The sequence below is a fragment of the Helicoverpa armigera genome, chromosome 18 (assembly GCF_030705265.1).
Source record: "Helicoverpa armigera isolate CAAS_96S chromosome 18, ASM3070526v1, whole genome shotgun sequence".
Lineage (NCBI taxonomy): Eukaryota > Metazoa > Arthropoda > Insecta > Lepidoptera > Noctuidae > Helicoverpa > Helicoverpa armigera.
Genome location: NC_087137.1, coordinates 2030809 through 2053391, shown reverse-complemented (window position 1 = coordinate 2053391; position 22583 = coordinate 2030809). Strand labels below are relative to the sequence as shown.

The window sequence follows — 22583 nt, the reverse complement described above, 5'->3', positions numbered from 1 at the left end:
GGCGATTTTAAATAGTATAAATTGATTAAATGCAAAAAAGCATATTAAAAGGCTTTCTACTTTCGTCAGGCTTACTTGAGTTTATCAAGTGTAAGTAAACATTTATAAAGCATCATATTAGTTCGACTGTCGGATAGACACATAGACCAAGAATACAATAAATACGAGTTAGTTGAACTAAATATCGATAATACAATTAGTCGATTTAGAGTTTATTCAATGCATTAAGTTTTGCAACAATATTATAGTATTCTTACTTACCAGAAAAATACAATAATTTTTTTAGTGTAAAATCAGTCATTTTGCTTGCATTATATTAAAATTTCTGAATAAACAAAATTTAAAATTCTGTGACATTGACGATAAAGAATCGATATGAAGTTAGTCATGAAACAAACAACTTCGACGACCAAACTGAAGTGAGGCAGTCTGTCGGTGTTTTGGAACAGTGACGGTTGTGTGAAATTGTGTTGAAAAGTATATTTTTCTGATAAATTTAAAGTGCTTTTGGAGTTCACGATGTCGGATGAAATCGCGGAGAATGGAACAGCGAACGGAGACGTCCCAGAGATCGAGCTGATCATTAAGGTAGATATAGTTTTTTACACGTGTTATGCACAAGATTAGCTGCTAACATCGGTCAACACGGCACGCGTTACTGTAGTTGGCCTTCGGAGATATAAGAAGATTGTGAAGAGGTGGCAAACGTGATAAACGCAGTTCTATGCGGCAAATACTTTCAACAGCCTACCGAATGTTATAGTGTATGTATGCAGAGCATGCATTTGTAAATCGCATGATATTGTCGTGCTGCGCTCGTATGCATGAAAGTATATTATTACTGCACTTATAATGCGCGTTATTTAGGTCACTAGCAACTGTTTTGTTGGTCTCGTTGTTTGGCGCGTATTTTTATCGACCATGGTAATTCATCTCGTTGATGTTTTGAACACACGTACCTACTTTGGTGCTTAGGATGCCTGCTAGGGAACGTCATCAGCCGAATCTAGTAAGCAAAAGTCTAACATAAGTTGAAGCAACAAACTAATTGTAGTAAGATAGTTCCTAAGTAGTACTAAAGCTCTTGAAAAGTTTTATGATCTCACTATTTGGCATAGGACAAGTGTAAACTTGAGCCTATTGCTTAGTCATAGGGTCATGTAATAGAGTCATGCTTGTCCTGTTCACACAATTAGTAATAAATGACTCACACCTTATAAGTAGTTGGTGTTTACATATTCAATTAGCTAAATATAAGTATTAAGACATGATCTGACTTCTGCTTACATTGGCAAATTATTAAATACACATCCATAGCAGGCCAGCAACAGCAGTATTAGAGAAAAAAAAAACTGCAAAGTATGAACGGCCATTATTAAGTTCCGTTTTTGAAAAAATATGCAAAATGCTAGTAATTAGGTTTGTTTATCAGTATTTCATTTAATTTTCATATCAGTAGATAAGTTTAAGGGAATAATCATGGTTACTAAATAACTTTACTATCTACGTGATAAACAAAATGCTGATGCTTATCAATGCTAATGATATCACACTCAAAAATAAATGTAAAATGGAAATGTATGAAATATTATTTCATATATGCTAATGAATTCCGATTGAGTAGTTATTTTGTAATGTCTTGCAACAATAAAAAGTTGATTTGAAGTGCTTCTGCTGTGCTTTTATATAATATTTGCTCACAAAAAAGTATGGTAACTGGTAATAAAATGGTTCATGCGAATAGATTTGTTAGTGTGCCAATGTTTTTCACAACTTATGAAAGGAGATTTATCTGAATAAATTGTATATGTGTGCTGACGAAAAGACTCAAAATGTTATTTATTTGTCCATTTTGGAACTAAAATAAACATTGCCAAATAAGTAAAAGATATGTGCATGATCGAATAATCCGTAAAAACTATACCAATAAAACAATGCGTAATCTTGTGTTCTAACATCATCCGCTGAATTAAGCAATCACTTTTATTAATGTGTTTATTACTTATCTGTGCCAGTTACAATTTCTTACCAAAGCGCACTACAAAGGCAGAGAGTGTGTTTATTTGCCACTGTTAACGGTGGGAATCAAACGAGAAAAAAACAGTACTGAAATTGATCTGTTTTTTTTCCATCTATAACTGTTTGTTAGAGTTCAATCTAATGAAGTAAATAAGTTGTCCGTGTGATGGTACTATAGTTCGGCCGTTCAGAGAATGCGTTCCTGACACATCGCGATTGAACTGACGACGTAACTTTGTAATGGCGTTGCAGTTACGATAAAAATATTTTTGCTGGTTGTTTACCGTTTTAACAATTGATGAGCATTAAAACAACATTATTATATCAATAATCAATGAATGTTATAATTTTGTGCCAAACTGAGTGTCAAAAAACTTGGTAAACATATTTTTCTAAATCTATACTGCGCTATTACAAGGTTATGTCAGCGCGTTATATTTTGTAGTGCTGTGCTAAAAATAACAGGCAAGTATCGTAATCTGTTCTTATACAGTTATACTTATAATATAAAATAATACGTTTTGATTTTCTTTTTAAGAATTTGAAAATAATAGACTATAAGATAACTTGAAATATAAAAATAAAACGATGACCAAACCGAACGCGCGAAAGAAAGTTGTATTTTTATATTTAGGTTGCCCCGCCATTCAGCACGAAAAAGATGATGACCCTATAAAAAGAAGCCTACGGGGAAGTCACAAGAGATGACTGGGCAAAGGTTGAAATTTTGACCGAGATATCAGGATTGATTCTGTTATTGATAATAATATAATTATACATGTAAGCGAAGATGATGATGAAGACACCACCTCCTCAAGCGAATCGGAGTCTGATTAATATAACTATATTCAATGTACTTACTTTATTGCATAGAAATACAGATTGTAACTTTGTAACATATTACCTTGTTTTGGTTTCCACTTAAATCACTAAAATATAAATTTTAAATGATTCCGCCAATTTAAAACGAAAATAATCTTAAAATAATGCGGCCGTTATTTTGGAGGAACGGTAACGAACTCAGTTTTATGTTGTGCCCATCACTAGTCGTGACTAACTGATAGGTGTCAGGAACGCATTCTCTGAACGGCCGAAGTATAAGATGTTCATACTTAATGGTTTTAATTAGAAAATTTATTTTATGGAACCTTTAAATATGTTTTATTCCTCCCATGTCACATGAAAATTATTTTGGCATCCAGTAACAAAATCTTGCAATGTGGGGAAACCAATTTTAAACAGTTATCAATTTATTAAAGTATCACATTTTTCAAAGGAATTCCCTAACCTACATTATATCGGGTGTGTCGTTCATAATCACATTAAATGAAATGCGTTAATATACTGTTTAATATATGTCGATTAACAAAAAGAAAAATACGTAAAAATAAAAAAATGCATCTTTCAAACAAAGTAAATAGAATAAAAATGTGCGAAAATTAGAACACCATATAGAAGCCAGTCATTACAAACAGCTGAAATTCTCCCTTGAAAACTGACAGCTGTCAACTGATCAAAACATTCGATACTCCTAACTTTATCTCTGCTTTACACATGATGTTGTAAATTATGAAAACGAAAAATGAGTCCTGTGGCTAAACTACTGAATAGATTATGTTATTTTTTTTACAATTCGCTATAGAATATCATGAAGTACATGTGATAGAATGTAATGTGATTATGAACAACACACACAATATAACCGTCCCTCAGAAACAATGAAAAGTAGCCTTTCTCCATAAATGTTATCAATTATAAATCCCTAATTAAATACTTATTATTAATTAGCAACTAAAAAATATTATTAATATATTCTTTCATATTAGTCCAGTGATTCCTGAGATTAGCATATTCAAGAATCAGTCTTTCCTGCTTTATAATATTAGTATAGATTTCTCATTTCACTCAAGAAAGGGATGGATACTTAGCAACTATGTTTTCAGTGTCAGCTATGTTTACCTGGGTAATTATCAACAACCTCTTGTTTGGTTCAGATTATGCATCATTATGCAACTGGGTATGCAGTACAGGAATAATTGTCTTATGCTAACAATACCCCTTCAATTATTTTAGATATCTATATAGCATTTTCTAAATGTAAATAAATAATTGTTTTTTTTAGATAACATACTTACGTTCTTTGAAATCTGTTGTGGCCATTGAATGAAATAACTTTATTCCCTTTTGAACAGAAATTATGAATTATTTTCTGGTGTTTGACCTGATGGTGCATTTCAATTTAAAACAAACTCCATTCAAGTTTTTGCAGGAAAGAGTAAGAAACATACCTTAATACAACTTTCGTCTTTATAATATTAGTAGCATAGACATAAAAAGTAAGATTATTCCCATACTGATCTCATAACATAAATTGTAGCAAACTGTAACACTAATACGTGGTCTATTAACGGTATATGCATAAGTTTATTTAGGATACATTACATAGTAATGTGTTTGAAATGTTGCCAATATGTGCAAAAAGTATAAACAATGTTTACTTCAGCAGTTCAGCAGAGTATTTATAGGATCTATGTCACTAAGTCAATGTCGGTGACGAGGCCTTCTCATACACATGTTCGATATGTTGAAATGCATTAGCTGGTCAACTGAACGAGCTTCATTTATTATTATTAATTTATACATAATATTAGCTAAAAGTTTCGTTAGCTCAGATAGCAAATTTTGCGAGTTCATTAAGAAAATTGGTTGGTTTAGCAATAGGAAATAAAGATTTGCTGTGCCTATTTATGGTGACGCAACTTCGTTTTTGACTTGGCAACACACCTGCAACTGCAATGTCTTTGATAACCAATGTTCAAAAGGACAGCAAACACTGACCTTTGAAAATGTAGAAAACCCATCGGGTTTTTAGATATTTTCAATCTGCTTACAAAAATAAAAATAGTATTCTGACGGCAAACTGCATTCCCAAATTCTTTAAAACCCCTTTAGGATCTACCTTACCTGTGTGTCCTTTTTTGTTAGTCTCATGGCAAGAACAGTGTATGAAAATGTGAATGGACTACAATTACAGGGTATTTACAACAGGATAAAATGTCCTACAGCAATTTTGTTAAGGGAAGTCGTAATTTTGCGCTAACTGGGCACAAAAACGACGAACCTCATCCGCCAAGCCCTAGATAATACCTTTAGTTGGCAGCAGTAGTCTAACAACAAAGGCATTCTAATTTGATGATATTAAGATGTTGTGGAACCATATTTGGCGTGCGTGGCATTTGCATCCTTCTAACAAGAAGTTAATTGACTACTACTACTAACTGCCTCGTTGGTCTAGCCGTCGCAAGTGCGGCTGCTGAGCACGAGGTCTCGGGTTCGATTCCCGAGTCGGGCCGAAATCGCTTTGTGGGTTTTAGAAGACTTTCACAAAGCAGCCCGGAGCCTGGAAGCTGGTGATTGATACACCCGTGCATCGGAGAGCACGTAAATGTCGGTCCTGCGCCTGATCTCTCTCCGGTCGTGTCGGATTACCGTCCCATCGGGCTATGAGAGTTAAGGAATAGTGAGTGCACCTGTGTCTGCGCAAATGCTCGTGCACTATAATATGTCCTGCGTAGTTGGCTAATCTCCTTACATGAGAACAGCCGCCGTAGCCGATAATCGGCTAGGAGGACATCATCATCAATTGACTACTCACGTAATATCCCTCATTACATGTCTCATAAATTGTTTTCCTCTAAAGGGACTGTTCATTTGACCTGATCAATTAGCGCCATCCCATACTGGTAGAGCGATTATCCTGCCTCACTCCGGCTGCGTTCGCCTGCACCTGCACATTTGACGAATAAACCCTTTTTATGAGTAAGAAGACAGCTATACTTACATGAGAAAAAGTTAATAAGTAACAGATGATACCCTTCTTACAATTTATTTTTAATTTGTCTTTAAAGTTTTGTTTTAAACGAAGCGCCAGCCGTCAAAAAGTACAAAAGAAATACTTATAAAGAAGTTTAAGGTCAGCAGAGAACTCCAATGACGAAAATTGATAGACTATGCGCAAACAACCTGAACGTCTCCTTTGTTTCTCCGAGAAGTTTGAAGTTAGCTTTAAAATGCAAAGCTGCTCCAAATCAAGAACACAGGAGTCAACTGAAACAGGCAATCAAATATGACTAATAATGCAAATCCTTATAAGCCGATCAGCTCTTTAAATACGAATTAATCGTACTGAAGTGGGTGTAAGTTGCAACGCATCTACCACGGTTCGTGTTCGCTGATCGTAAAACACCGTGTTTTGGTCGTTCATCAACTGCGTTCAGATGCGTTGGCTTGAATTATATAATTTTAATTGGCAGCGCGCATGGTTACGAGCGCGCACAACGAATATCTCTACTAGGAAGTCAGCGGCCCGCGAAAACGATACTTGCAGTTTGGCCTAAAAAATTGGTACACGTTACCAAATCGATTCTTGCAGTTGGCTCTAATAGGATTTATTTCATTTTTCTGAGACGGATTAGATAAGAGTTTTTGAACCGAATATTTCTTCAGAATTCATTTCAAGCGCATTTTGAAGCCCCAACAAAATTGCAAAGCCAAATAAATGTAGCAGGTATTTGTCAGTATAATTTATGATCCTATCAAACACCGATCTTGTGTTGTAACACGAGGCCGTAATTATACGCTTACAGTATTTCTAGAAGTTTCGAAGTACCTGCATTGAATGCATCTCCTAGTGCGGCGAGCATTCCACGCGAGAGAGCGCATGCGCGCCTTTGAAACAGAAACCTGCGCGGGCGCCATCCAGGGGAAAGTGACACTGCGCACGCGACTGCTCGTGCGTCCGGGGACCGAATGACATGAACGATTAGCATGCTCACCCAGCATCCATGACGGTGATGGAAATATATCATTTTAGCTCGTCAAAACTGCTGATTAAGTAATTATGTGCTACATCTTGTTGAAATATAGCCAATATTTTGTTCACTTGCTGTTGCTCTGAACATGAAATCCAATCTACTTGAAGTTATCCTTCTGGGTTACCTTGATTATTCTCTTTTCGTCTGCCGGTTTAGAGAAAGGCGAATTCTGAGACCGCAGCTAAATGTTCGTGCGTCTTTGTTTAGTATTTCAAATACCGCATAGGTAGTTCTTGAACTTTGTATGCATGGAGTAAGAAGTTTAGTTAGTACATTCTACATAGCAACATATACTTCAATGCATATTTCGGCCTCATAGTTGTGCAGGAACTGGTCAGATAAGATATTTAATCGTTTTATTATCTGTATATTTTGATAAACAAATATAAATCAGGCGAATATAAATAAGCCTACACGTGAGACCTTGTTAATATTCAAAGAAAATACATAACATTCGCTATGCAGAGCAAATATACCACTGAATTATTTATTCAAGCGCGAACGGTTTTTTTCAAATGTTCGATGGAAAAAGGTGAAACTAGTGTAGGATCACGTTTGATAGATGTAACGTTCAATTAAATTCTTGAAAAATATTCATTTTATTGCCGCTCAGTGATCTGAACGCTTTCATTAAACACGCCAAATGGCCATTATTACCTTTTGTCGGCGAAGTTTATCGTGGTTAATAAAATATCTACACATTTATGCATTTTTGTAGTATAAAGTTATGACCTAATCAATATGATTGATATGGGGATTGATAGGCAGTCTAATAAACTATTGATTCACAGCTGTTTTAATCCGGATACGATTAGTTACATAAAACTCGTAATTTTTATTCAATAGCAATGTTTTCGCAAGATGTTTCAATGTCAACGCGGCGATAACTAGCTAAATTGTATATTCAATATTTGCAGTGTATTTAACAACAATCGATCATAAAGTGTTCGTCAGTGAACACAAAAAGTGACGCCAATATAGCCTTTGTCACGACTCGTCCGCCTACGCTTCAGGCGGTTTTTGCGATATGCGGGAATTTGTGCTAAAATAAACTTTGAAATTATAACGGAACGGTTCATTATGGATTGGTGAATATTCGCCAATGAAGCGTATCCTTGACATTGACTCGAAACTGGCTGTGGATGACTGGTTCGCGAACTGGATGCGCAGACTCGTAATACTTAAGTAGAGCATTGCGCAGTGATGCGCGCACTTGTTCGAAATAATGGCGTTAAATAATAACACCATCGTTAAATACTATATTGAGATAAATTGGATTTCGTGTAATGGAATTGTTTCCAAGGATTAAAGAAAACACCTGTTGATTTCAACGTCCTAATTAGTGCCGACTCCTTTTATGGTTTTATAAATTAATGGTTGTTTGTATGTTAGTTAAACCACAATTATATTTTTATTTACCACTAATCTATAAATAAAAGAAAAAAGTTTGCAGCAAATTGGAACGGATAGAAGTCATGCGAGGTCTGAAAGCTAACGCATCCTGTGTAATACCACAGTTTAAAAATATTTCCTACATTTGTATAATGAGAATTCTCAATAATTCTGGGTTGATTTTGTTGTCACGTTGTGTGTGCAGTGTGCACTCCGTTTGCTTGACCACGTCCTGTCGCTGAAGGGCACTTGGACACGCCTGTGCGCTTGCGCAACCAAGTGGGCAGGACACAGACACTTTGAAGAAATAGCGTTATGATGGTTACCTATGTTTTTTGATGTTTTACGAATATTCCCTTTCAATAAATATTATAACCGATTCTAAATACGTTTACCCTGATCGACTTACTTTTTTTAAATTGTGGTTTTAAACTTAAAAGTTCGATAGAGATATAATGGCTGACAATGGACGCGAGGTTGAGTAGTCTTTGGTGAGGTTATGAAACTGTGGGAATGCGTTTATCCTTTAATAAAAATACAGAAACAATAGTAATTTATGCCGTAAACAATCTGCGTGTTCTACACATTTGAATACGCTTTGCATGTCCATAACTCGAAAGTTATTTTCTATTGAAAACTATTTTATCATAATGGTTATTTTATATACGGAATGTGTTTAATTCTTAGTACTATTAAATTCCTATTACAACGAATCAATGATGCTGTAATTTAATTAAAGTCGATGTAATTGATTTTCTTTTCATAATGCAGAATGCTGAACATTTAGTGGCATTTAATTTCGTACTAATTAGTGATTAAAGTCTCGTTTTAGGCGATATTATCGGTATTGTGTCCAATTATAACATTGTATTGTTCGAAAATGGCCGATCGTGTTCTCACATCTCGTTAATTTGGAAATATTTTGATTGTATTGATTATTGTACTTTCTTTCAAGTTTCAGAAAATTTTGAAAGGTTTAAGTCTTCTCTAACATGAATAGTATTAAACGTTCTACGATGTCCCTTTTTTAGCTCTTTAATTTTTATTTACAGACCATGTATTATCCCACTGGACACGAAGTTCTTCTGTTAATCTAACATATTTTGTAGAAGTGGAAAATTCGATATTTGCCAGTTAAGTATATGGCATAAATAAGCTCTATACACGGTAAATATGACATGGGGTACTGGTGACAAAATAATTGGTGGATTTATTGTGTATAGTAATAATACGATAGAAAAGTCTCCTTCAACGATTTCAAAATATATTTTCCAAGAACTTCATGTTCATTTGAAATTCTATGAATAAAACTCAAGGCTAGTGATGGTAATAGTTACTATAAATTACAGAAGGTACCTCAATCTAAGGAGAATACAATGATTGCAGTAATTTTACAGTTTCTTATAAGACACTAATGCATTGTTGGTTTATTACTTACGTAAAAGGCTATATATTTTACTAACCAAAGGACTATTTTCTTTCAAAGTAACAAATGTGGTTACAAATTTGTGTTGTAAATTATTAAATAATAATGAGTAATTGAGTACTTCCTTGTACTAATTATTGCAGGAAAAATTGCCTAAATTAAGACTGACAAAATAATAGTGGTTGATAAACCACTTCTGTCCTCACATTTGAAGTTAGGTAGGTATATTCTGTAATGTATTATCGCAAAAATAGGTTTTTTAAAAATACTGATTTCGAGACTACTCATAAACATTCTTTTTGTTTAACTTTTTTCCTGTATCGCTCGCGTCATAGTTTTCCTTGAAATCCTGTTGGTATGTATTGATGTGTACAATTTACTATTAACTGTATATTTATAGTTATACGTTACGTCATCACTGTTTCTGATAGACATTACATTAAACGTTTAATATTTTAGGTTTCAACGTTTACAATTTCGACATTTAATATTTTCCCAAAAAAGTGGAAATTAATGCGACAGCCTGTATATGTCAAAATTGAGTATTTTTTTAGTTCAATATAATTTTCGATATATTGGACGATATAATAAACTTTATAGCTTGTTTTAAATTCAACAAATTGCCTACGGAACCAAAATTGCAAAAACTGCTCGAAGTCGACTTATCGTACTTAGTGCAAATTAGGCAAACGCAGCCGACAAACGCAATAACTACAAATTATACGATCTGTGGCTTCAAATGCCAGACAGTGCATTACAAAATACTAATAAATAAATACTGTAAGTAGAGATTAAAACACAGCTGTTTCATAATTTTTGTTACCTATCTGCTAATTATTGTTCCGTGTGTGTAAATTAGAAGCAAAAAGTATGCACTATGCAGGTTCGTTAATAAACATGTCTGTCTGACTGTCTATGCTTTCAACACTGCCAGTTCATTTGAAAATCGATGATTAGACTATGAAGACGTAACCAACTTACTAAGTAAAGCTGATATCATATCATATCATCTTTGTCACCAACCTTTGGTTTTCCTCAAAGTATATATGTATGTGGACTGGCATTAAAATAGGATGCATTTATTTACATTACATAAATGGTAGGTTCTATAACCTAAAAATTACAATAATAGCTTTGATCTATCAATCAAAATCACATTAAACTGTTAAGGAAAGTGAGAGGGATGATCAAACGATCACAAATGCGTGAATGTCCAATCGATGTTCACGGTCATCGATGATTCGAATCGAATCGGGGGCGGTTGCGTCGACGGCCCGATGTTTCGAAATTTTAAATTAGCATAGAACACGGCTGAACTAGACTAGAGAGGCTCTATATCCATATTTCTCCTTGGTAAAATACAAACTGGGTTATAGAAAATAAAGACATTAAAGAAATGTTACCAAAACCTTATTTGGTTGCACTAATAATCGAAAACATTATTCACCTGTTTCAATCGATAAATAAACATTGGTTGCTGCATTTCGAGTTCTGCTAGTCTCAAACGAAATGTATGACATAATTACATTAAAAACCTGAAAAGGTTAAGCACTTTATACTATTATTTATTTATTATTTATTTATCTTAGATCGTTTGTAGAAAATAATTGGAATCCGCGAACATTAGTCATTGCAATTGCAATCGTAGTCTCTTGTAACCAGCTGCGATGCAATTACGCACTTGTGTGGTCAAAGTTTTTACAATGAACTGTCATCGGGACAATTTATGCCCATGATAATTGGCAAAGGAAACAATTCCGCTTTAAAATTAAAATCACATTACTTACCATTAAGAAATATCAACACGATAATTTTTTGTTGTTACCACTGCCATTTTGAAATTTATAATTTCGATAACAAAATTCCACTTGAAAAAAAAAAAAAAACGAACTTCATTTGTACTGTTAAGTAGCACCGCCTACCGTTTTACTAGACCCTTAAATTACCATTTTGTAGCGACAATACTATAAATCTTCAGGACAAGACAATAAACTCATGTCTGGTAAGAATTTGCCACCTTTGTCCTGGTAACACTACGTCAGTGTTGCCATGTCCTATTATTAAGAACATACTACCAACTAAGTGATCGCTCAAGAATGTCCCGGGTCTTCGCCACATAATTATTACATAGCTTCAATTTAATGCTGCTCAATTAAGTTACTTTTTAATTAATATACGTACCTGACGCCTTGTACAGGCTTCTGGATACGTTTAATCTTTTAATATAATCTTGATGCTTATATGATTGATGACGATAATTTGATTGCAGTAATTAGATTTTTGAAACGCCATTTTAACACCATTATTTTGCTGCAGTTTGAATTAATTAATTTAAATGTTCTCTATACTAAATTAAATGTTAATATCGTACAAAATCATAAATGATTAATTTATTTATCACAATAAGTCAAGAAAGTGTGTTGTGTACCAGTTTTCTCGGTACTGGACTATTTCAACTTGTTTGTACTTTTTGCTCTATAGTTTTTTCTAAGACAGGTGTGGCCAGCAAAGGGGATCGGCTCGTGCAGCCAAGAGGGTGGGGCGGCGCGTGCGCACCTTTTTATAGTTTTTTTTTAGTTTCCTTTTAATAATTTTATAGGTAATTGTTAGCGTATGTAACAAAAATTTTGTTCGATCATATGAGTTACACCTTGCAACATGATTACGACAATATATGAAGCGAATAAGCAGTGTAATCGATATAGATTGCAAAGAGTTTTTAATACGTTCGATATTAGATTACTCGATCGAGTTAAATTAATTTCGTATATATTGGATACCTTTTTATTACTTATTTTTCTATCTACAACAGCCCTTCATAATTAAGTTTGAGCAATAAAAATGTACAGTGGTAAGCATGATTCTTTAGATTTTCCGATTTTCTTGTAGATTTTACTGATTTTGGCGATTTACTGATTTACTGATTTTACTGATTTGAATACACGCTAAGATGTTTTTTGTGCGAGGAGAAGTCAGTACGATAGGAAAAACCGTAGGCTAGCTTTACTTGAATATAATTAAATATAACCGGTATCTAATGATGTTTTTATTAAATAATGTTCAAGCTCATAATTACATATTTATTTAATGTCAAAGTACAGAGGGCGTTAGATGCCACAAGAAATAATAACACACAGGAAAAACCTTAACAAAACCTCTATAAAAAAACAACTAGTAGAAGGATAAAAAATACTTATATTATTCAAATAAATAAACACATTAACAAGTAGTGCTTAGGTACTTCGGGAGCGATTTATCAAAGAATATTCATGCGAATGCGAAATAAAATACTGTTTACTTAAGATAGGTTGATATCTTACTAAGAAAATGTATACTCATTATGTATTGTATAATTACACACACACATGAAAGACGTGGGCCGCATATGGCATGCCCGCCGGCCGGCAGCTGTCAGCCGTTACGACCAACCGTTGGACATTCAAATTTACGTAACGATTCTACTCATTTAAACAGCGATTATTAACTTTTTTATGTCTATTGGATGCTAATTAATTTTAGAATTAAACTTTAGAATAGGTATTATTCAAAAACTATCCTAGGTTATAAAATAAATCGGTTATACTTTCTTGGGGTGAAAATGTTTCTTCTCAAGCTAGGCAGATAGGAAATGCTGACTTCATCTCGCTTCTAACAAAAATGTGATGGGTAAAATACAGAGATACAGTGAGATACAGTTTTAGTTTCTATCAAAATAAATATAATTTATTATAATAGTGTGGCAAATAAGATTAATCTATCGATAAGTAATTGCATGCATGCCGTGTTAGCAACATCTCTATGTTTGCACGTTTTCGAATCGCACGCAATAATTTATGCAGTTTTTTTATTTAAACAATTAATTTGAAAAACGAATGTAAACGAATTTTATTAAATTATCACTTCATTGGTTGTATAATCTAGTCATTATAATTGCTTAATTAAAATTAGTGTGTTAAAACTAAACGCTTTTGACATTGTCAATGAGTGGTAATTACCTGGTGTGAATAATTTTAATAATTCCTACACCGTTTTAGGAAATGTATTTCATAGTTTTTTACCTCCTGCTGTTTCGTATTTTTTTCTTAGCGCATAATTAATCATTCCCTTGACACGTTCACCTTGTATAATCAAAGAAATTAATTTAAAAGAACCGCATGTAAGTATAATGTGTAGCTCCGAGATATGCATTTACTATAATAGCACACTATTCTAAGAAGATAAGCAGTAACAATGTTTCACTTTCGTGCTGATTTATAATAATTAAGCAATTATCTTTATCAACTCATTATATGGAATATGTAGCATTATTAATTGATGTTTAGGTCTTGGTAACACCCGTTGCTTGTAATTTTTTGCGTGACGCTACGTTTTAATAAGACGGCCATACATAGCGTGATAGTTTGCCACGCCCCCATATAGACAGACATAGTCGATACTGGATTATAGAAAACCCGAAAAGGGTAATTGAATAGACACTCGTTTGTAGCTGTTCGACAAATTACTGACTTGTCAAAGGTCATAGATTTATAATCGCTATTATTAGCAAAGGGTTAAAATGTAATTGTTATAGTCAAGACAAAAATACTATAATCTCAAATAATTAATATGATTTTGGAATAACAAATTAAAGTAAATTATGCAAATTAAACTTTAATAACTGTTCATAATAAAAACAATCGAGTTTACATAATATTTATAGATTTTTTCCAAAGAAGCAACCAACAACACCAATGAATTTACTTTATAGCTGAAAGAAAAACGATATATCGATACATTTGCAGTATTGTTTAGACATCTCTACGGAAGATATACCTACCAATATTTAAAGTTACCAAAACGATACATCTCGATAATTTTGTTCCGTAAATAGGCATATTGATAGTAAGGCTTATTGACACAAGATCGGTATTTGCACTAGGTACGATGCTTAGATCATCGGCATTCATCGATTGCGCGATGAGTAAATATTGCCTTCACTACTCGACACGCCGGGCATACTAATACTGATAATATTACTAGACATATTTACATTATGTGACCAACGGATTCACTTACCTTTGTGTTGTTTGAACGGTTCTTCATCTCAAGAGCCCTCATTTAGTCATCTAGAATTGTAACTATGTACCTTTAAAAATACTCCTGGTCTTCTTCGAAACAGCTTGTAGTTATAATTTTCTCCGAATGTATGGTATATGTATGTATGTATATGCTCGCTCATTCTTCGATGTTTGAGAACAAGTCTATGCCCTAAAGTGAGACAATGAAAAGGCCGATTATGATATGTTGATCTATAAGTTGTAAGTATCTCAAGGTTATTACTTTCATAGTTGGATGCATTACATCGTCTCTAAGTTGACTTTTATGACGTAAAAAATGAGCAGGTGAAACATTCTATAGCGCAATTAATTTTAAATGGAATTAGGAATTGTTATTTGAACAACAATTTCTAGGGTGACATTTAAGATCGCAAAACCTACGAAGTCGGACTATGTTCAAAAATATTAATAGTGAATTTTAGAAAAGTTTCCACTGCCTTTAAGATGAGTTTCTGATTAGATATGAATGGTGCGCGTGCGATGGCACAAGCCCTGCCCCTTGTTTCCACACAATCTTGATCTCTAACCTTACACGTAACCACTCGACGTTGCCTATAATGGACATCTTTATGAGAATTGCTATCCCTGAGGTATTGCAATAATTTTCCTTATTCCTACTGTATTAGTAAATCATTGAGATTTATTAGTTTGTATCTTGTAATTTCAATTAAGTTTCTAGACACAGTCCTTAGATCATTGGTAATTTTCCAGATGCAAAATATCAGTAAGATATTACACTGAATATTCATTTATGTAGTTGTGTAAGATGTGTCGCGGTACAAAATGTGTTGTTGCTACCCAAAAGCAAAACTTTTTGTACCAACGTTGGTCAAAAAACATGGGAACAAACACATTCTATACAAACATAACGAGAGCTTACAGCTTACGTCGAAGAGGACGTTCGGATAGCCCCGGAGAGGTCGGCGTGAGGTCGGATGACTCACTGCAAAACCGGATCTGAACCGGCAAACTTATAGCTGGGATCTGCGGCTTAAACCACTACCATCATGTTTTGTAATACTTGTAATATGTGAAGCTGTGGGCCTAACGAACTAATATTATATTTTTGAGAGATGTTTTCTAAGTTGCGGTCATTATCGGCACTTGTATCATTACCTCTTGAGCATACGGTTATGTATGTATAGTCGTTATCATTACCATTAAATGACTACATTAAGTTATGTTTTGAAGAGGTCTTCGAGCTGTAGTGGCTTTGTTGTGGTTACTGCTAATAATGGCCATGATGACAGATATTAATCTTCTTTCGAGTACCTATAGTTCTTTGACGACGTTTGAAGTGAAATGCAGTGATGATGAAGTAAGGCGTATTGTTTATTGCTTTTCAGGCAGTTTCGTCTCTTTCACATAGACGAGTAAATATGTTAGTTTCCAATATTGTACCTCCGAAGACTAGGCCACTAGGTCCCATAATGTACACTGTACACGGTTTCGCCGGCTTCCGTGAATAAGGTGCTAAATGACCAATGCATAGAAACTTTATTACCTATAGAGATGTTTGCGATGCGTCTCTTTCGATCGTTTTCAGCAGTGTTTACGATTTTTGTTTCAATACCTTCTAAGATAATGAAATAGAATAGTTTTCAACCTTTTCTATTTTACTAAATTGTTATTTAGTTACCTAAACAAGCTGCAAATCAGTTGAAGTCATGTCACGTAGCGACGATATCTTTATCAGTCTCTTGGGCAAAACAAAGATAGTGTGAATCATTTCTAATATGGTTTTCGAGCAGTCTGAGACAGGTATTAAAGATTTATTTTATAAGGCTTATTAATTTTATTATTGCTCTCTCAGAAGTTAGTCTCTTGTAAGTTTATGACTCCACGCTGTCACTGTTCATGGAACAAGTAATTGACCATTTTTCTCAAGCAATAAAACTATTATTTGAAGGCAATTTCTACGCCTTTCTAACCCTTTCACTTCAGTCTACAGAAGTTTCAGATCGGAAAATAATACGACTTACGACATACCGGTTGATAATAATCTTTATTGTTTTTATGTCTTACATTTGATAATTGTCGTTATTTTACTTTCACGTATTTCCTTCTAAAATTCTAGTGTGATAATTGCGATCCACCTTATTTATCGGTCCATTGTACAATATTGCATATTTATTTGCGTTTGCGCCGGAACACGCCGATAACACGATAACGGTACAAATAGATAGTACACAGCATTTTGATATTCTGTATTCTAAAATGGAGAATGAAAATGTAATCACCAAAAACCGTTCAGACTTCGTTTAAAACTGTTCTTCATTCTACATTCAAATTGTCTTTGAAATTCTTTTTTTTTTCTCGAAACAGGTTTTCAGCTCACATATTCAAATTAACGGTCATATTGCACATACGGTTAGCCTGTAGATATATTTATTCAAGTTTTCTGACCTAGCAGCTTCCTCTGATTAAACATAATTTTAACACTTGAGTTTTTCAGGAGATTTTCGTAAAGGTCATAATTAACGAGCCAATTTATATCTTGTAAAATGAAGTTTACATTAAACATAGGTGTGGCAAATATCGGCAAGATATAGCTTATACAATACACTTTACAAGTGATATTATATCTTTATAAGTACTTTAGAAAGGACTTGTAGATAACTTCGAGTGCTCATTTTGCAATATTACCAATGGGTTATTAAATAATATTATTTAAAAAAAGCTAGAAACTCAATTTTAATTATGAATTAATATAAGAATGATGGTGTCTGCAATTAGCGTTATGACAAATAACTTATAGATATTGCAATGATAGCAGCATGCCAATTATAATTACTTAGAAAAAACTTGATGTCTCTTCATTCTTAGTATCGTGTTAGTGTCGTCCAATTTTACTGAATATCTAATTTTTATCGTGTGGCATAGAATTAATTAACTAATCATAGAATCATAAAATATATTTTTCTTGACTCAGGTAAGTATCATATTAATTTCTGCGAAACTATCGTCAAAATAATGACATATACGTATTGTTTCGAGAGATCGTATAAATGAGTGCAACATCAATTGAAACCAGGACCTACAGCCATGTTTAGAACCGTAAACAAAGAAACACTATGTCCAGTTCGCAAAAACACTTGCGTTCCGAATTTTAACACTTCCATTGTCGCGTGTCAGCTGAATATAAATCAACACGACAGAGTCGCCTGGCACCTCCTCCATAAAACATCGATACCCTACTTGTGACCGTTCACAGGGTTAATCGTACAAACACCAACTTTTTGCCACTTACGCACAACACAAGTGCATTGCTTGTAAAAACTAGATGAATTAGTCACTTCACTGTTTTTTGTACGTTTTTTTTTTGCATTTAAGCATTCACGGCTTTTAACATGTTTTTTGTTGGCTGTAATAAATGGGCGGAAAAATTGTGACATTGTAATTTTAGTGTTTACAGGTGCACTGTCTTTTGTATGGTCTGTGTAAAAAGGTGTGCTCTTCGACTAGATGATGTTAACACTAAAACAACACATAAAGTGGATGTTATTTGCAACGTCGCTTGCAGTGGGTATTAATTACAAGCATAGCAATAATTATGGGCTTTTAAGATGTGCGATAGAATGAGTACCGTCGCTAGCTTGGTACCTAAGTACATCGTAGATTTGTGCACCTTGCGATAAAAAAAGATAAACTTTTAATGAATGTTTCTATAATTCCATGAATTTTCGTAGAACAAAGAGTTTAAAGCTGCAGAAGTAGTAGTAGACAGAATTTAACAGATAGATAAATCCGCAACGACTTTACACTTGATAATACGAAATAATCATTTTAAATCATGAGCCTATCGGATTGAACTCAGAATTCTCTAGTTTGTTCTCCGCTATTTGTATCTCTTATTGGTGGAATTAGGAGTAATATTTTCAAAACCACGGCATTACTTTGCCAACAATAGGCTAGTTTCCTAAAAAATAATAATTAGTCCGTCTTGTAGATTGTCCAAAATTAAGCGATACGTATTTTTTCTTTTTTAAATTGGATCAGAACTTGTTAAGATATAGCGTGTTAAAGTTGAGTGTGACGTCACAAGTTGCTACAATTTTCAGGACACTGTGACGTAAAAGGCCCCCACTCCTAATTTTTGAAGCGTATTATCTTTGTCATTTTATGTTTAATTAAAATAAACCGGCCAAGTGCGAGTCGGACTCGCGCACCGAGGGTTCCGTACAAATCCTGTACAGATAAAAAGTGAGTCTCGCGCCAACCGTTCAGTTTAGAACAATCATAGTTATGATTATTTTGTGAGACCAAAATAGTTAATATGTTTTATTTTATAATATAACTAAAATAGTAGGCCAGTACCTTGTAAAAGTTATTTTATTAAAGTTATTTATATACAACATTTTGTAGTCATCATTCAGAAATCTGATTGAAAATAGCTAATTAAGGTCATTGGGCGAATGTCCAGGATCGTTTGAAAAATATAAAAGACAAGCAGTTTCAGAGGATTGTATACAGGTTGCAATGCTAGTTTTTATTGTTAAAGACTTTTCATAAAGAAGGAGGATGTCAATTCGGATGACCAGGATCTGATGAGGATCTGGAAACCCTGAGAAATCGAGGGCAACTCTTGAATATTGTAGGCACGCATCGAGTCAAAACCAGACATGTGAGTGTATTTTTGAGGGTACTGGTAAACAGTGAAGGTTTTTAGCTGATTTGATAATGGAGACTACAGAGATTCGAGGGAACTCCTGAACGGTATGTTGCAACTACCACGTGTTTGGGCTTATTCGTATTGGCGAAGACTTTCCACATAGATAGGTTTGACTGCCATTGTGGGATCGATAGCAAAGATCAGATATAGTTATGGGAACTCCTTTACAATTTACAACGTAACCGTGTTGGAGCTTATTTTATTTTAGGTGATGAGAATTCAGTACTAATGGGATCTTTTATTTTTGAGGGATTAATCACCTAACGAGCCCCAGTTTCAGGTTTTTTTCGAAACTGGCTGACGACTTGTAACTGTCGAATTGTAACAACGACTGCTAGAGTGTAGGATTCGGGGCTGCTGGCTTTACGTTTCTAGAGCCTTGACAAAAGTGTAATTCTGTCCTTTTCTTTGTTTTATAAAGTCGGCTTTATTTTATTTTGTAGCATTTTACAAACAAATCCAACTTCAAACATATAAAAAAGCAACAACAAAACAAAAGCAAGAAAGAAATTAAAAAGATGATAGGTGCATCGGGCTAGAAGTCGGTGTCTAGAGAACGCATCTATATTTGTTTAACCACCGAGATCTAGACCGATGCATATAAACAGTTTTCTTGTTGTTTTTAGAAGTTTTTTTTTTTTGTAAAAAGTTTTTATTTTTAACTTTTGTGAAAAGTTCTCGTCGATACGAATAATAAAAGCCCAAACTCGACGTTACTAAAACATACCGTTGAGGAGTTCTCTCGACTTTCTCACGTCTCCATCATCAGGTAAGCTCTAAACCTTCACTGTTTGATAGTATCACCAGACATACATCTGAGAATCAAGTTTTAATCCTATGCATGCCTACAATTTCTGATAGTTGCCCTCGATTTCTCAGGATTTCCATCATCAGATCCTGACCTGATGACAATGGAAATAAACGGCGAGTATACTCTTTTACTACAAAGAAATGTTTTCTCAAATCCGTCAAACTTGGTCGTTTAAATTCCCCATTGAAATGAGGAAAATATTTGATTTGATTTGATAATATTTTAATATTTTATGTAACTTCAAATTTATCATTTTCGCAATTTTTCCTTTATCTGTACTATATAACGTTGCTTCTTGCCGAATTTCAAGATTCTGAGTTCACGGGAAGTACCTTGTAGGTTTTGATTCCCTAGCTTGTGACGGAAATTCGTCTAAGGACACCTTAGACGAATTTCCTACTACTGTATCTTTTGATCGCGTTAACTTAGAAGTTTTATTTTTTCACTGCCTAAAGGGACAATAGACCTAGGTATTTGGTATAAATTTCAATTTGATACCTTTATTCGTTTGTGAGAAATAAGGTCGTAAGTTACATTTTATTAAAATATTTTTTTTTACATTATATAACTAAAAAAATGAGATTTTCGTAATTTTTCCTATATTTGCATTATATGACAATGCTTCATGCCAAATTTCAAGACTCTGAGTTTACGGGAAGTATCCTGTAGGTTTTGATTCCTTTGCGAGTGTCGAAAATTTGTTGAAAATATCGACATAATCGGCTGTATCTTTTGATTGGCTTGGCTTAGATGTTTGATATTTTCACAGCTTAAAGGGACAATAGACCTGAGTATTTCATGTGAATTTCAGCTTGATACGTCCACGCGTTCGTGAGATAAAGGGTCTTGACAGACAGACAGACAGACAGACAGACAGACAGACAGACAGACAGACAGACGGACAACAAAGTGATCCTATAAGGGTTCCGTTTTTTCCTTTTGAGGTACGGAACCCTAAAAAGAAAAAATACGTATCCAATATTTTTTGATTATCTAAAAAGCGGACTAAATATTATTTCATTATTTCGACCCTGGACACTACCCTATTGTGGTTTCAGCTGCAAAGGGTCTCGCTAGATTCGTTTGGTATCGCTAGCTATTTTCAATCAGACCTCATGATTCAACTTAGGAAAGCTATTGGTTGATTTTATGCTTATAGACTCAACTAATCAGGCATTATCTTATTTACCTAACACTACGTAGTTAAAAGATCCTAAAAACACATCTGTACTTGAAGATCGTCTCATCTTCTAAAGGACAGTTGTGTCATACAGGCTTGTTGGTTGACAAACAGGTTATAAATTATCCTTGGATGTTTCGCAATGATAAAATAACTATAATACCGTCACGTCCTAATAATTTGGAGCTACTAGTTAAAGATGTTAAATAGTCCTGTCTGATCTTTGAGTATTATAAAATAATAGCTTACGAGCCATCGTAAATACGAACGTAGCATCGCCTCTTTGTATATCTCGGTATTCTTTGAGTTGCCAAATTGTCATAATGATGATGTTTCTATAGTGATGACAACATTATAAGATCTGTACTAGCAATTTTACTATACACCTGAGCGAGGGATCGTGCCAAGTCATAACGCAAGCAACAGCAAATACATAATAATCAATTATCCTGTAAAGATTGATTCATAAGAAACCTTACTGGTGTACCAACCAGGGAAAAAGTAATTAAGCCCTTATCATTATTCTGACCAAGAGATATTTTGTGGGCATTTGCCCCAGAATGTTCTAGGTACTAGGTAAACCAAACCATCAAACGTTAGCCAAAATGTCATACCCCAGGGAAGCATTTTTGGTCCTACGCAATTCTTTGAAAAAAAACGAGCCATATACAATCATCTACATAAAAACCAATTGCTAAGTCAAGCAGCAGTGAACTTAGAAATATAAATCCGTGGCATCTTTATATCACCCACTTACATGTCCAATTACTTTCGGTCAACGACCTCACATCTAATTGCTTGGAATAAGCTAAATTGGTTTGTGACTGCCTTCTCACTGGCCTTTGAGACTGTCGAACTAAACACTTTGTTTTACACGGAAGTCGCTCGTTATTCTATTGTTTTGTAAGATTATTTCAATAAGCTCTACAAGCCATGTAGCTGTGACTAAGACATTTTCTGCTTAGCGCATATAAAAATCTTTTAATCGTTTCTAATAGTCTGTCCCAGATTAGAAGGTACACCAGTCTGGCAAGTAATTGTATAAGACATACGTTATGTCACTTTTCTGGCTTGTCGTAGTGCCAATTGATTATGTCATATCATTACTGTCCA

The 22583-nt window shown here is 34.1% G+C and overlaps 1 protein-coding gene across 2 annotated transcripts in view; it reads left to right on the top strand.

Annotated features, from left to right (window-relative positions):
* Positions 1-409: 409 nt before the first annotated feature.
* LOC110373235 (chloride intracellular channel Clic) overlaps positions 410-22583 on the top strand; it is a 39206-nt gene continuing 17032 nt past the window's right edge. For both annotated transcript variants that reach the window (XM_021330447.3, XM_021330446.3), the window contains exon 1: positions 410-588. In XM_021330447.3, coding sequence (XP_021186122.1) covers positions 520-588 — 69 coding nt within the window. In that variant the 5' untranslated portion in view covers positions 410-519. The remainder of the gene's footprint in view (positions 589-22583) is intronic.